Genomic DNA, 18,377 nt, shown 5'->3' on the forward strand with positions numbered 1-18,377 from the left:
GACTAAAAGTCAAGGGATGGAAAAATATATTTCAGACAAACAATAGTGAGAAGAAAGCAGGGGTTGCAGTACTAATATCAGACAAAATAGACTTCAAAACTAAGAAAGTAACAAGAGATAAAGAAGGACACTACATAATGATAAAGGGCTCAGTCCAACAAGAGGATATAACCATTCTAAATATATATGCACCCAACACAGGAGCACCAGCATTTGTGAAACAAATACTAACAGAAAGAAAGGGGGAAATAGACTGCAATGCATTCCTTTCAGGAGACTTCAACACACCACTCACCCCAATAGATAGATCCACTGGGCAGAAAATAAGTAAGGACACAGAAGCACTGAACAACACAGTAGAGCGGATGGACCTAATAGACATCTATAGAACTCTACATCCAAAAGCAACAGGATATACATTCTTCTCAAGTGCACATGGAACTTTCTCCAGAATAGACCACATACTAGCCCACAAAAAGAGCCTCAGCAAAATCCAAAATATTGAAATTCTACCAACCAATTTTTCAGACCACAAAGGTATAAAAGTAAAAATAAATTCTACAAAGAAAACAAAAAGGCTCGCAAAAACATGGAAGCTTAACAACATGCTCCTAAATAATCAATGGATGAACGAACAAATTATAATAGATATCAAGGAATATATAGAAACAAATGACAAAAACAACACAAAGCCCCAACTTCTGTGGGACACAGCGAAAGCAGTCCTAAGAGGAAAATATATAGTGATCCAGGCACACTTGAAGAAGGAAGAACAATCTCAAATAAATAGTATAACATCACAATAAACGAAATTGGAAAAAGAAGAACAAATGAGGCCTAAAGTCAGCAGTAGGAGGGACATAATAAAGATCAGAGAAGAAATAAACAAAATTGAGAAGAATAAAAGAATAGCAAAAATCAACAAAACCAAGAGCTGGTCTTTGAGAAAATAAACAAAATAGATAATCCTCTAGCCAAACTTATTAAGAGAAAACGAGAATCAACACAAATCAACAGAATCAGAAATGAGAATGGAAAAATCATGACAGACTCCACAGAAATACAAAGAATTATTAAAGACTACTATGAAAACCTATATGCCAACAAGCTGGAAAACCTAAAAAAAATGTAAAACTTCCTAGAAAAATACAACCTTCCAAGACTGACCAAAGAAGAAACACAAAAGTTAAACAAACCAATTGTGAGCAAAGAAATTGAAATGGTAAACAAAAATCTACCCAAGAACAAAGCACCCGGGCCGGACGGATTTACCTCGGAATTTTATCAGACACACAGAGAAGACATAATACCCATTCTCCTTAAAGTGTTCCAAAAAATAGAAGAGGACAGAATACTCCCAAACTCATTCTATGAAGCGAACATCACCCTAATACCAAAACCAGGCAAAGACCCCACCAAAAAAGAAAATTACAGACCAATATCCCTGATGAACGTAGATGCAAAAATACTTAATAAAATATTAGCAAACAGAATTCAATAGTATATCAAAAGGATCATACACCATGACCAAGTGGGATTCACCCCAGGGATGCAAGGATGGTACAACATTCGAAAATCCATCAACATCATCCACCACATCAACAAAAAGAAAGACAAAAACCACATGATCATCTCCATAGATGCTGAAAAAGCATTTGACAAAATTCAACATCCATTCATGATAAAAACTCTCAGCAAAAAGGGAGTAGAGAGCAAGTTCCTCAACATAATAAACTCCATATACCATAAACCCACAGCCAACATTATACTGAACAGCGAGAAGCTGAAAGCTTTTCCTCTGAGATCGGGAACTAGACAGGGATGCCAACACTCCCCACTGCTATTTAACATAGTACTGGAGGTCCTAGCCATGGCAATCAGACAAAACAAATACAAGGAATCCAGATTGGTAAAGAAGAAGTTAAGCTGTCACTATTTGCAGATGACATGATATTGTACATAAAAAACCCTAAAGATTCCACTCCTAAACTACTAGAACTGATATCAGAATACAGCAAAGTTGCAAGATAAAAAATTAACACACAGAAATCTGTAGCTTTCCTATACACTAACAATGAACCAATAGAAAGAGAAATCAGGAAAACAATTCCATTCACAATTGCATCAATAAGAATAAAATACCTAGGAATAAATCTAACCAAAGAAGTGAATGACCTATACTCTGAAAACAACAAGTCACTCTTAAGAGAAAATAAAGGGGACACTAACAAATGGAAACTCATCCCATACTCGTGACTAGGAAGAATCAATATAGTCAAAATGACTATCCTGCCCAAAGCAATATACACATTTGATGCAATCCCTATCAAATTACCAGCAACATTCTTCAAGGAACTGGATCAAATAATTCAAAAATTCATACGGAAACACCAAATACCCCAAATAGCCAAAGCAATCCTGAGAAAGAATAAAGTAGGGGGGGATCTCACTCCCCAACATCAAGCTCTACTATAAAGCCATAGTAATCAAGACAATTTAGTAGTGGCACAAGAACAGAGCCACAGACCAATGGAACAGACTAGAGAATCCAGACATTAACCCAGACATATATGGTCAATTAATATTTGATAAAGGAGCCATGGACATATAATGGCGAAATGACAGTCTCTTCAACAGATGGTGCTGGCAAAACTGGACATGTACATGTAGAAGAATGAAACTGGAACATTGTCTAACCCTATATACAAAAGTAAATTCAAAATGGATCAAACACCTGAATGTAACTCATGAAACCATTAAACTCGTGGAAAAAAACATAGGCAAAAACTTATTAGACATAAACATGAGTGACCTCTTCTTGAACATATCTCCCCGAGCAAAGAAAACAACAGCAAAAATGAACAAGTGGGACTATATCAAGCTGCAAAGCTTCTGTACAGCAAGACACCATCAATAGAACAAAAAGGAATTATACAGTATGGGAGAATATATTTGTAAATGACAGATCCGATAAAGGCTTCACGTCCAAAATATATAAAGAACTTACACGCCTCAACAAACAAAACACAAATAATCCAATTAAAAAATGGGCAGAGGAACTGAACAGACAGTTCTCCAAAAAAGAAATACAGATGGCCAACAGACACATGAAAAGATGCTCCATCCACATCGCTAATTATCAGAGAAATGCAAATTAAAACTACAATGAGGTATCACCTCACACCAGTAAGGATAGCTGCCATCCAAAAGACAAACAACAACAAATGTTGGCAAGGCTGTGGAGAAAGGGGAAACGTCCTACACTGCTGGTGGGAATGTAAGTTAGTTCAACCATTGAGGAAAGCAGTATGGAGGTTCATCAAAATGCTCAAAACAGACCTACATTTGACCCAGGAATTCCACTCCTAGAAATTTACCCTAAGAATGCAGCAATCAAGTTTGAGAAAGACAGATTCACCCCAATGTTTATCGCAGCACTGTTTACAATAGCCAAGAATTGGAAGCAACCTAAATGTACATCAGTAGATGAATGGATAAAGAAGATGTGGTACATATACACAATGGAATACTACTCAGCCATAAGAAGAGGGCAAATCCTATCTTTTACAGCAACATGGATGGAACTGGAGGGTATTATGCTCAGTGAAATAAGCCAAGTGGAGAAAGAGAAATACCAAATGATTTCACTCATCTGTGGAGTATAAGAACAAAGGAAAAACTGAAGGAACAAAACAGCTGTGGAATCACAGAACCCAAGAATGTACTAACAGGTACCAAAGGGAAAAGGACTGGGGCGGATGGGTGGGTAGGGAGGGATAATGGGGGGGAAGAAGAAGAGGGGTATTAAGATTAGCATGCATGGTGATGTGGGAGAAAGTGGAGGGCTGTACAAGGCAGAGAAGACAAGTAGTGATTCTACAACATTTTGCTATGCTGATGGACAGTGACTGTTAAGGGGTTTATAGGGGGGACCTGGTATAGGGGAGAGCCTAGTAAACATAATATTCTGCATGTAAGTGTAGATTAAAGATAACAAAAAAAAGAAAGAAAGAGAAGGGGGATTACTCCCTGATAGGATAAAACTAACTGTAAATCAATGATTAATGCATGCTTTAAATATCCTTAATTTTGATCACTTAAAGGGTGTCAGGTGATTGGCTATGGATTAACACTTTTCTGATAATATTCCTTTCTCTTAAAAAAAAAAAGCAGTTCCTGTGTGGTGACCTCCAATGAGTTCTACACCATGGTATAAAGGGTATATCAAAGTGTGGGCAAAGGGTCTGTTTGTGTTTATACAGAGGTACAAAGCCTAATTTGGCTAAGCAGAAAATGAACTTAGATAGGATATGAAGAAGAACTTCTAACATCAGCAATCTCTTGAAGACTCATACCAGAAGATGATCATCAAAAAACCTCAACAAAGATCCAGGCGATGCTGCAGTTGTAGCTGCATTCATCCCACCGGTTCCTGGACTTGCCATGGGAATGAAGAAGGAGATATCTAAGCTGGCCTGTGCATACAGTAAAACAAATCTGACTGGATCTATACTGTTGGAACTCAACCAAGAATTAGGAGAAGTGCAAGCTGTAGCGCTCCAAAATCTTACAACTACAGACTATCTACTGTTTAAAGAACATATGGGATGTGAACAGTTCCCAGGAATGGGTTGTTTTAATTTGTCTGATTTCTCTCAGACTGTTCAAGTTCAGTTGGACAATATCCACTATATCATAGACAAATTTTCACAAATGCCTAGGGTGCCTAACTGGTTATCTTGGCTTCACTGGAGATGGCTGGTAATTATAGATCTGAATGGTTATGTAACTGTATTCCTATTATGTTAATGTGTGTGCGCAATTTAATTAGTAGTTTAAAACCTATATATGCTTAAGTTACTCTACAAGAAGATATGTCAAAGAAATAATTAATCTTCCCATGTTTTCTTCCGTCTGGTACCTCTATAGCTTTTCTTCTTCCTTCCTAACTACAACCTTTAAATAGAATTCGTGCCTCATATCGAATTCACCGAGTATCATAACTCTTCCAAGTGGTAAAGATTCCTCAAGACAAATGCTGGGCATAGAAGCCACAGGGCATAAACCTGAAAAGAAGTAAAAAGCTAACCTTTTCAAACAATATGGCTTCTCTCTCACTTACCAACTTTACATTTCCCTGTATGGCCCCGGAAGATGACTGGTAAGCCAGAGATGGGTAAAGTTCCTCAAGGGAGGAACAACCTAAGACAGGCACAGTCACAGGGAGGCCATCAGGTGAGAAATTGGGGATCAACAGAGGTGAGGCTTAGAACCTCACCCCACCTGTTTTGAGAGAAATCTTCTGCATCCGTGGATGTATTATTGCCCTTGTCTAGCTTGGATTAACACATAGTCTACAGGCACATACCTGATCATCTACATTTGTTCTCTTACAACACTAAACTATGTTTTCTACCTTTATCTTGCATCTACCTACCACATCAGCATTTTATTAAAAAATAATAATAATAATAAAGGGAGACATGTGGGATTCACATATAAATCAAGTATAAAAATCAAATGAATATTTATATTTGACTTGATTGTTTATAGTTCATAATGAGTGATCAAAACCAAAAGTTTTTGTGTGGCTGCCCTTGTACTGTTCACCATGTAAGAACTTATTCACTATGTAAGTATTTGTTCCCCATGTAAGAACTTGTTCATTATGCTTCAGAAGATTGGAGACTGACGAGAACTAGGCTTGGGGTGGATTAATGATTGTGCATTGAGCATTGACTCCCCTATACAGAATTTTATTGTTGTTAACAACCATTTGATCAATAAATATGAGAGATACCCTCTCAAAAAAAAATAAAAAATAAATAAAATTAAAAAAAGATTAAAATACAGTAAATACAATTAATTATGAAACAGTGACCAGAAAGAATACTGCAACAGATGGCTTTGATGTAGGTAAAAGAGAAGACATCACAGAAAAAGTTAAAGTAGCAAAGATGTGATCCAGGGGGACCCATGCACTCCCCCCACCATAGCTCACCTGTTGGAGGAAGAGACATGGAGTAGGGAGAGAGTAGAAGCCCAGGATTGCTAAATACTCACCCCTGGAGATCTATTCCAGGAGCATGAACCCGCATTACACTGTGCTCAGGAGATTAGAGGGGTTGGAAAGCAAAGACAGACAGATACACACAGAGACTGAGATTGTAGCCACTTGTAGACAACAAGTACCCATATCAGCCACTCTGGGTCAAAAGAAAGGCAGGCATTTTCACAGATTTGCCAACAGCAGGAAGGCTGCTAAAGCAGCAAGGATTACACAGAGCTTGCTTCTCAGGAGAAAGGACAGGTAGACAAAATTGTCAAAGCACACATAGCCCATTAGCTTTAGAACTTTCAGGAGCTTCAGGAGATCCATCCCACTGGCAGGCAATGTAGCACCATTGCACCAGGCCAGCTGGAGGGGGCAGCCCCAACTACAACCACTACAGGGGCCTAATGCAAAAGCTCTTCACTGTGCACTCATACCACAGGCCCTGGCAGTGGATGAAGGACTATGGCTAGGAAGCAGGAAAGAGCTCTTTCCTATCAGAATGTACCAAGGCCACTTGCCAATGATGCTCACCATTGCTCCAGGTGCTGTGTGGCTCCAGAGAGTAGAGCTTCTGGGTACTAAAGGATGCTGCCTGTGCAAAGTTATAATTCCTTATTATTCATTAGGAATATGAGGCAGCAAAAAATCCTTGTTTAAATTAAAATCCCACAAACACCAGAAAGAGTGTCAGTGAACTGAAGTCACCAATATTCCAGATAAACATTTCAAAATAAAAACTATAAACATGCTCACAGAGCTACACAAAAATATTGAAGATCTCAGGGAAGATGTCAAGAAAAATACTGAAACTTTGAAAAATACAGTACCTGAAATGCAACATACAAAGGAAGGAATTAAAAGCAGATTAGAAGAGGTAGAGGAGACAGTAAATGAAAGAAAAATTAGAGAACAGGAATACAAAGAAGCTGAGACACAGAGAGAAAAAAGGATCTCGAGGAAAGAAAGAATAACAAAGACAACTTTGTGACCACTCCAAACAGAACATTTGCATTATATGGGAACCAGAAGGAGAAGAGAGGGAAAAATGGATAGAAAGTCTATTTGAGGCAATAATTGAGGAAAAGTTCCCCAATCTGGGGAAGGAAATCTCTCAGACCATAGAAGTGCACAGATCTCACAACACAAGGATCTTAGGAAAACAAAACTAAGATACATAATGATTAAAATGGCAAAGTTCAAGGACAAGGACAGAGTATTAAAAGCAGTGAGAGAAAAAGATCACGTACAGAGGAAAACCCATCAGGCTATCATCAAACTTCTCAGCAGAAACCTTACATGCCAGAAGGGAGTGGCATGATATATTTAATGCAATGAACAGAAAGAACTCTAATCAAGAATACTCAAACCAGAAAGATTACCATTTAAATTTGAAGACAGATTAAACAATTTCCAGATAAGCAAAAGTTGAGGGAATTTAAATCCCACAAACCATGTCTACAGTGTATTTTAAAGGGACTGCTCTAGATGGAAGTGCTCCTAAGATAAATAGCTGTCAGCAGAGAAAATAAAACCACAGTAAAGGAAGTAGACTAATTAATTACTAAACAAATGCAAAATTAAATCAACTACCCATGAAGTCAGTAAAGGGATACGAAGAGTGCAGAATATGCCACCTAACTTATAAAGAGGGGAGATGAAAGAAAAAGAATGGAGAAAAAAAGAAACCTTACACTGTGTTTGAAATAGCATAATAAACAAGTTAAGTTAGACTGTTAGATAGTAAAGAAGCTGCCCTTGAACCTTTGGTCACCAGAAATCTAAAGCCTGCAATGGCAATAAGTACATACTGTTGATAATCACACTAAATGTAAATGGACTGAATGCACCAATCAAAAGACATAGAGTTACAGAAAGGAAAAAATACAAGACCCATCTATATGCTGTGTACAAGAAATGCACTTCAATCCCCAAAAACACACAGATTAAAAGTGAAGGGATGGACATGCTCATGCCAAGGAAGAATTAATATCGTCAAAATGGCCATCCTTCCCAAAGCAATATGCAGATTTGATGCAATCCCTATCAAATTACCAGCAACATTCTTCAAGGAACTGGAACAAATAGTTCAAAAATTCATATGGAAACACCAAAGACGCCGAATAGCCAAAGCAATCCTGAGAAAGAAGAATAAAGTAGGGGGGATCTCACTCCCCAACTTCAAGCTCTACTACAAAGCCATAGTAATCAAAACAATTTGGTACTGGCACAAAAACAGAGCCACAGACCAGTGGAACAGATTAGAGACTCCAGACATTAACCCAAACATATATGGTCAATTAAAATTTGACAAAGGAGCCATGGACATACAATGGCAAAATGATAGTCTCCTCAACAGATGGTGCTGGCAAAACTGGACAGCTACATGTAGGAGAATGAAACTGGACCATTGTCTAACCCCATACACAAAAGTAAACTCAAAATGGATCAAAGACTTGAATGTAAGTCATGAAACCATAAAACTCTTAGAACAAAAAATAGGCAAAAACCTCTTAGACATAAACATGAGTGACCTCTTCTTGAACATATCTCCCTGGGCAAAGAAAAGAACAGCAAAAATGAACAAGTGGGACTCTATTAAGCTGAAAAGCTTCTGTACAGCAAAAGACACCATCAATAGAACAAAAAGGTACCTTACAGTATGGGAGAATATATTTGAAAATGACACATCCGATAAAGTCTTGACATCCAAAATATATAAAGAGATCACCCACCTCAACAAACAAAAAACAAATAATCCAATTAAAAAATGGGCAGAGGAACTGAACAGATGGTTTTCCAAAAAAGAAATACAGATGGCCAACAGACACATGAAAAGATGCTCCACATCACTAATTATCAGAGAAATGCAAATTAAAACCACAATGAGGTATCACCTCACACCAGTAAGGATGCCTACCATCCAAAAGACAAACAACAACAAATGTTGGCAAGGTTGTGCAGAAAGGGGAACCCTCCTACACTGCTGGTGGGAATGTAAATTAGTTTAACCATTGTGGAAAGCAGTATGGAGGTTCCTCAAAATCCTTAAAAATAGACTTACCATTTGACCCAGGAATTCCACTTCTAGGAATTTACCCTAAGAATGCAGCAATCAAGTTTGAGAAAGACAGATGCACCCCTATGTTTATCGCAGCACTATTTACAATAGCCAAGAAATGGAAGCAACCTAAGTGTCCATCAGTAGATGAATGGATAAAGAAGATGTGGTACATATACACAATGGAATATTACTCAGCCATAAGAAGAAAACAAATCCTACCATTTGCAACAACATGGACAGAGCTAGAGGGTATTATGCTCAGTGAAATAAGCCAAGCAAAGAAAGAGAAATACCAAATGATTTCACTCATCTGTGGAGTATAAGAACAAAGGAAAAACTGAAGGAACAAAACAGCAGCAGAATCACAGAACCCAACAATGGACTAACAGGTACCAAAGGGAAAGGGACTGGGGAGGATGGTTGGGTAGGGAGGGATGAGGGGGTGGAAGAAGAAAGGGGGTATTATGATTAGCATGCATAATGGGGGGTGGGAGAAAGGGGAGGGCTGTACAACACAGAGAAGACAAGTAGTGATTCTACAACATTTTGCTATGCTGATGGACAGTGACTGTAAGGGGGTTTGTGGGGGGGGACCTGGTATAGGGAAGAGCCTAGTAAACATAATGTTCTTCATGTAATTGTAGATTAATGATAACAAGAAAAAAAGAAAGAAAGAAAAGGGATATTACTCCCTGATAAGATAAAACTAACTGCAAATCACCGATTAATGCATGCTTTAAATATCCTTAATTTTGATCATTTAAAGGGTGTCAGATGATCAGCTATGGAAGTACATTTTTCTAATAATATTCCTTTCTCTTAAAAAAAAAAAAAAGCAGTTCCTGTGTGGTGATCTCCAATAAGTTCTTCACAATGGTATAAAGGGCATATCAAAGTGTGGGCAAAGAGTTTGTTTGTGTTTATACAGAGGATCAAAGCCTAATTTGGCTACCCAGAAAATGAATTAAGATACGATATGAAGAACTTCCAACATCAACATTCTCTGAAAGAGTCATTCCAGAAGTTGATCATCAAAAAACTTCAACAAAGATCCTGGTGCTGTTGCAGTTGTAGCTGCATTCATCCCACCAGTTCCTGGACTTGCCACTGGAATGAAGAAGGAAATATCTAAGCTGGCCTGTGTATACAGTAAAACAACAAATCTGACTGGAGCTATACTGTTGGAACTCCACCAAGAATTAGGAGAAGTACAAGTTGCAGCATTCCAAAATCTTGCGACTATAGACTATCTACTGTTAAAAGAACATACAGGATGTGAACAGTTCCCAGGAATGTGTTGTTTTAATTTGTCTGATTTTTCTCAAAATATTCGAATTCAGTTAGACAATATCCATCATATCATTGATAAGTTTTCACAAATGCCTAGGGTGCCTAACTGGTTTTCTTGGTTTCACTAGATATGTCTGGTAATTGTAGGTCTGCTTTGGTTATGTAGCTGTATTCCTATTATGTTAATGTGTGCACGCAATTTAATTAGTAATTTTAAACCTATACACGCTCATGTTACACTACAAGAAGATATGTCAAAGAAATAATCAATCCTCCCATGTTTTCTTCCGTCCGCTACTTCTATAGCTTCTCTTCTTCCTTCACAATTACAATCCCTAAGTAGAATTCGTGTCTCATATCGAAATTACCAAGTATCATAATTCTTCCAAGTGGTAAAGATACCTCAAGACAAATGCTGGGCATAGAAGCCACAGGGCATAAATCTGCAAAGAAGTAAAAAGCTAACCTTTTCAAACAATATGGCTTCTCTCTCACTTATCAACTTTACATTTCCCTGTATGGCCCCAGAAGATGACTGGTTAGCCAGAGACAGGTAAGATTCCTCAAGGGAGGAACAACCTAAGACAGGCACAGTTGCAGGGGTGCCATCAGGTGAGAAATTGGGGATCAACAGAGGAGAGGCTTAGAACCTCATCCCCCTTGTTTTGAGAGAAATCTTCTGCATCCTTACATGTTTTGTTGTCCTTGTCTAGCTTGGATTAATACTTAGTCTATAGGCACACACCTGATCATCTACATTTGCTCTCTTACAGCACTAAACTATGTTTTCTACCTTTATCTTGCATCTACCTACCACTTCAGCATTTTATTAATAATAATAATAATAATAATAATAATAATAATAATAATAAGGGAGAAATGTGGGATTCACATATAAATCAAGTATAAAAATCAAACGAATAATCATAATTGACCTGATTGTTTATAGTTCATGATGCGTGATCAAAACTGAAAGTTTCTGTAGTGACTGCCCTTGCACTGTTCACCATGTAGGAACTTATTCACTATGTAAGAACTTGTTCACCATGTAAAAACTTGTTTGTTATGCTTCAGAAGATTGGAGACTGTTGAGAATTAGGCTTGGGGTTGATTAATGATTGTGCATTGAGTCCCCTATACATAATTTGATTGTTAACAACCATATGATCAATAAATATGAGAGATGCCCTCTCAAAAAAAATAATAAATAAATAAATAAATAAATAAAGTGAAGGGATGGAAAAAGATATTTCATGTAAATAATGAGAACAAAGCATAAGTTGCAGTACTTACATCAGATAAAATAGAGTTCAAACAAAGAAAGTAACAAGGGACAAAGGAGCACATTATATTATGATAAAGGGGTCAGTCTAACAAGAGGATATAACCATTGTAAGTACCTCTGCACCCAACATAGGAACATGTAAATATGTAAAACAAATACTAACAGATTTAAAAGGGAAAACAGGATGCAATACATTAATTTTAGAAAATTAAACACACTACTCACTCCAAAGGACAGATCAACCAGACAAAATATAAGTAAGGAGAAAGAAACAATGAACAACACTTAGAATATATGGACCTAACAGACATCTACAGAGCACTCCAGCCAAAGGCAGCTAGATACACATTCTTCTCAAATGCACATGGAACATTTCCAGAACAGATCACATACTAGGCCACAAAAAGAGCCACAGTAAATTAAGAAGGATTAAAATTGTGACAACCAGCTTCTCAGACCACAAAGTTATGAAACTAGATGTTATGCAAAACAAACAAAAAGCTCACAAATAAATGGAGGCTTAACAACATGCTCCTAAAGAATTAATTAATCAATGACCAAATAAAAACAGAGATCAAGCAATATGTGCAGACAAATGAAAACAACAATTCAATACCCCAAAACCTGTGCAATGCAGTGAAGGTAGTTCTAAAAGTAAAGTATACTGTGATACAGGCTTACCTCAAAAAAGAAGAACAATACCAAATGAACAGCCTTAACTCATAAATTAATGAAACTAGAAAAAGAACAAATGAGGCCCAGAGTCCGTAGGAAGGACCTAATAAAGATCTGAGCAGAAATAAATAAATAGTTCTAAAATAAATAAAGTATAAGAAAATAGTTCTAAAATAAATAAAATTGACAATAGAAAAACAGGAAATATCAATGAATCCAAGAGCTGTTCCTCTGGGAAAATATACAAAATAGATAAACACCTACCCAGGCTTATCAAGGAAAAATGAGATTGTACACAGAAAAACAGAATCAGAAATGAGAAAGGAAAAATCACTACAGATACCATAGAAATACAAAGAGTTATTAGAGAATACTCTAAAAAATTATAAGCTAACAAATTGGATAACCTAGAAGCTATGGCCACTTTCTATTAAAATACAACATTCCAAAACTGACCTAGGAAGAAACAGAAAATCTGAACAGAACAATTACTAGCAATGAAATGGAATTTGTAGTGAAAAAACTCTAAGAACAAAACTACTGGACCAGATGGTCTGCTGAATTTTACCAAATATTTAGAGAAGATGTAATAACCATTCTCCTTAAAGTTTTCCAAAAAGTAGAAGAGGAGGGAATAGTTCCAAACTCATTCTATAAGGCCAGCATCAATCTAATACCAAAACCAGGCAAAGACAACACAAAAAAAAGAAAATTAAAGATCAATATCCCTGAGGAACATAGATGCAAAAATACTCAACAAAACATTACTAAAGCTAACTCAAAAATATATCAAAAAGATCATTTACCATGATCAAGTGGAATTTATTCCAGAGATGCAAGGATGGTGCAATATTCGAAAATCTATCAACATCATCCACCACATCAACAAAAAGAAGGACATATACCACATGATCATCTCCATAGATGCTGTACAAGCATTTGATAAAATTCAACATCCATCCATGATAAAAACTCTCAACAAAATATGTAGAGAGGGCAAGAACCTCATCATAATAGAGGCCATATATGACAAACCCACAGGAAACAGCATAATTAACAGTGAAAAGCTGAAAGCTTTCCCTCTAATATATTGAACAAGACAAGGATGTCCACTTTCCCCACTTTTATTCACCATAATTCTGGAGGTCCTAGCCATGGCAGACAACCCAAAGAGATAAAAGGCATCGATTGGTAAGGAAGAAGTTAAACTGTCACTCTTTGCAGATCACATGATATTGTACATAAAAACTCCTAAAGAATTCACTCCAAAACTACTAGAACTAAAAACTGAATTCAGCAACAACACAGGAAAAGAAATTAATACACAGAAATCTGTTACATTCCTATATACTAATGACAAACTAGCAGAAAAAGAAATCAAGGAAACAATTCCGTTCACAATTGCATCAAAAAGAATAAAATATATAGAAATAAACCTAACCAAGGAGGTGAAAGACCTATACTCTGAAAACTACAAGATACTCATGAGAGAAATTAAAGAAGACAGCAATAAATGGAAATACCTCCCATGCTCATGGATAGGAAGAATTAATATTGCCAAAATGGCCATCCTGCCTAAAGAAGCAATCTACAGATTCAATCAAAATACCAACAGCATTCTTCAGCAAACCAGAGTAAATAGTTCTAAAATTCATATGGGACCACAAAAGATCCCTAATAGCCAAAGTAATCTTTAGAAAGAAGAATAAAGTCAGCGGGGGTTACACTTCCCAATTTTAAGTTCTACTACAAAGCCACAGTAATCAAGACAATTTGGTATTGGCAGAAGAACAGACCAATAGGTCAATGGATCAGAACTGAGAGCCCAAATATAAACCCATACATATATGGCCAATTAATATATGATAAAGGAGGCATGGATATACAATGGGGAAATGACAGCCTCATGTTGGGAAAATTGGACAGCTACATGTAAGAGAATGAAACTGGATTATTGTCGAACTCTATAAACAAAAGTAAACTTGGGATGGATCAAAGACTTGAATGTAAGTCATGAAACCATAAAACTCTTAGAAAAAACATAGGCAAAAATCTATTGAATATAAACATGAGAAACTATCTCCTGAATGTATCTCCTCAAGCAAGGGAAACAAAAGCATAAATGAGTAAATAGGACTATATCAAACTAAAAAGCTTCTGCACAGCAAAGGACACCATCTGTAGAATAAAATGGCACCCTACAATATGGGAGAATATATTCATAAATTACATATCCAATAAGGGGTTAACATCCAAAATAAAGAACTCACACCCCTCAACACCCAAAAAAACAAATAACCCGATTAAAAAATGGACAGAGGATCTGAACAGATGATCCTCCAAAGAAGAAGTTCAGAGGTCCAAAAGGAACATGAAAAGATGCTCCACATCACTAATCATCAGAGAAATGCAAATTAAAACCACAATGAGATATCACCTCACACCATTTAGGGTGGCCAACATCCAAAAGATAAGGAACAACAATGCTGGTGAGGATGTAGAGAAAGGGGAACCCTCTGACACTGTTGGTGAAAAATCTAAATCAGTTCAACCATTGTGGAAAGCATTATGGAGGTTCCTCAAAAAACTAAAAATAGAAATGCCATTTGACCCAGAAATTCCACTCCTACGAATTTACCCAAAGAAAACAAGATTGCTGATTCAAAAAGACATATGCACCCCTATATTTATCACAGCACTACTTACAAAAGCCCAGATGTGGAAGCAGCCTAAGTGTCCATCAGTGGATGAATGGATAAAGAAGAGGTGGTACATATACACAATGGAATATTATTCAGCCATAAGAAGAAAACAAATCCTATCATTTGCAACAAAATGGATGGAGCTGGATGGTATTATGCTCAGTGAAATAAGCTATGTGGGGAAAGATAAGTACCAAATGATTTCACTCATTGTGGAGTATAACAACAAAGCAATACTGGAGGAACAAAGCAGCAGCAGACTCACAGACTCCAAGTAGAGACAAGCCATTACCAAAGGGAAAGGGGTTGAGGAGAATAGGTAAAGAGTGTGAGAGAAGGGGGTTAAGGGGCATTATGATTAGCACACATAATATAGGGGGGACACAGGATAGGCAGTATAGCACAGAGAAGACAAGTAGTGACACTGTAGTATCTTACTATAATGATGGAAAATGACTGCAATGGGGTGTGTGGGGGGACTTGATAATATGGGTGAATGTAGTAACTGTAATGTTGTTCATGCGAAACCTTCATAAGATTGGATATCAATGATTCCTTAATAAAAAAATTATTTTGGAGAAATATTGTTGATAGATAATATAAATGCTCATTAAAAATCAATTTCATTTATATGAAAATATCTGAAATAGCTCTTGCTTACCTGATTTCCATGGAGATCTAGTTTGACTAATTTTATGCAACTTTGAAGTGGATGAATATCTTTAATAAAATTGTTTGAGAAGATGCATACTCTAAGAGAGATACAAGATTGCAAATTTTCCATAGATTTTAAATGAAGGCCACTGAACTTCACAAAAACAAAATCTGTCTGATCTTCTATCACGTTTTCATTATAGTGAGTCCATTCTTCATGACTGGTTAGCTCTTTCGTGATTGTTCCATGAAACATCTAAGGAAAAATGAGAAATTACTTTCACTAGTTTTTTCAACTTCCAAAAATATATCTATCTGAAAGAAAAATATATTTGCTAATGATAAAAGAAAAATGGGTATAAAATGAAAACTTGAAAAATCTGATTCCAATAAAACTTTCTATCATGAAGCATCTTAAATATCCAATATTTATGTATCTAACACTCAAAAATGCATCATTAACATCACCAATGAATTAATCAGGAAGCAGAAGAAAAATTTCATATTTCCAAGTATACTTAGAAAATATGGAATTCAATGAAGTAGTTAAGATAACACATCATCTCTAATTAAAACAACTAAAACAAAAAAACTATACCTTAGCATAAGTTTCATATTAACTTTGGTTGAAATGAATACATTGAATAATGAACTCCAAATCAGAAGAGTGATAAACTTCCTAGGGATGGCTGAAAAATGTAGCAAAATGAAGGTAAGGTGCAATACAGGGCTTCAACTGTTATATTTTTTAAATAGACAATTTACAATCCCTTTATTTTTATGTTCGATTAAATTAGGCAATTAAGATCTAGAATTCTAGAAGTTTCTAAATTTAACAAATTAAATTCACCTAAAAACTTCTGGATCAAAGCTCTTTTACATGATTTTATACAGTATTTTTCATATATATATATGAGATTTCCCTTATTGTGGTTAATTTCAGTTTTCACAAAAGGCAGTCATCCAGTGATAGCTTAGAAGAGAGTATATGAGTTCAACTGGCCTGAGGATGTTTGGTAAGATTATATATGTTCCCCACTGGAATAATCTATTTCTACTATGTGGAGGTAAACTAGGTCAGCATAATCCAAATGAGAGTTAATACGAAAATCTGGATAAACCCTTGCACTGTTTCAAGACACTGGCTAATTTTTATACCCTGGGTAAGGCCTAAAACTGTCATCCTCAAACTCTAAGAACCACTCAAGAAATTAATCGAAGTCAGATTCATGGATCCCATATTCTATCTACATTATCAGTCTCTGGGCTGAGGACGAAGAATCTGTAACTTAGCATGCACCTACGTAACTCACAGACACCTGGATACTAGCCTAAACTATGAGTAAACCAGTCTTCTAAATACAAAGAACCAGATATGGAATAATTAGATATGATAAACCTTTACAACTCATCAATTTCTATAGGTCCTGAAATGAAGGGTGATTTCCCCAATTCATGCCATCATTTGAATTCCTTATTTAGAAAATACTTTAGGAAGTCTTTCCTCAGGCTCTTCCTTCCAAGACCTACTTTCCTTCTTTGACTTAATATAGAATAACTTTAGTTTATAATAAGGACTTATGGGAGACCATATCTAGGGCATAAATCAAGATGTTTCAAGACAGACTATAGGGTACTCAGAAGTTTCAGCTATAGAATCCAGTTTTTTAAATCAATAACAATTGCACAATAAATCCATATGCTGACAACTTTCAAGATTGTATCAAGATAAGCCTCACTAACAAGGTGTCAGGAGGCCTGCAGAGGGAGTTCCCCTGCTCATAACTCCTGATCAATTGCAGACCCCTTGCAAGAAAGAGGAAGAAAGAGGACACCTTGTAACTACCATTTTGGTTACTTTACCACCCAGTTCTGGAGGGAAGAGTTTCTGCCTCCCTCAATAATGGCCTGGCAACAGCCCAGCCAATGAGAGACTAATACAATGCAGGCAATGAGCAGCTATAACACATAGACACCTAACTTCAGCAGACTTTTTGCTTAGATCTGTCCTCCAACTATCCCTCTTCTATAAAAGAGCACTCCTCAACTTTGTTCTCAGGAAATGCTTGATTTTTTCAAGCTTGCTTATCTCCAGTTGCAGTTCTCTGCTATCCTTGAATACCCCCATTTTGCTGGTGAAAAACGTCTGTTCATTTCACATGTCCAAAACCAAATTCTGAACTTTCTTTACTATCCCATCAACATTCCTCATCCATAGCCTTTCCCATCTCCATTGATACAACCCTACCCTTCCAGCAGCCATCCTTGATTCTTCTCTTTGCCTCACATTCCACAGCTATTCCATTAGAAAACTGTATTGATTGCGCCTTCAAAAATATATCCACAGTCTAATCAACTTCCCATCGTCTCCACTGCTACTATCCTGGCCAAGCCTTCACCACCTCTCACTTGTCTTACTTTGGTAACCTCCAAATAGGTCTTCCTGCTTCTATCCTTGCCCCAGCTTCCACTACTCCAGTCTATTTTCACATTTCTGAGAGAATCTGTTAAACATAAGCCAAGTCATATCAAAACCCTGCATGGCTTTGCATCACTGAGTAAAAAACAAAATCCTCTGTCACCTCTGGCCTTTCTCTCTTGCTACTTTCCCTTTCACACACTCTCACCTCATGTCTGCCTTATTCTCTACATGCT

General features: G+C 36.7%; 1 protein-coding gene across 1 annotated transcript in view; it reads right to left on the reverse strand.

Moving 5' to 3' along the window:
* The window catches only part of LRRIQ3 (leucine rich repeats and IQ motif containing 3), a 227,473-nt gene that overhangs the window by 208,017 nt on the left and 1,079 nt on the right, over positions 1–18,377 (reverse strand). The window contains 1 exon segment of the mRNA XM_073234129.1: positions 15,730–15,978. Coding sequence (XP_073090230.1) covers positions 15,730–15,978 — 249 coding nt within the window.

The sequence above is a fragment of the Manis javanica genome, chromosome 4, assembly GCF_040802235.1.
Source record: "Manis javanica isolate MJ-LG chromosome 4, MJ_LKY, whole genome shotgun sequence".
Taxonomy (NCBI): Eukaryota; Metazoa; Chordata; class Mammalia; order Pholidota; family Manidae; genus Manis; species Manis javanica.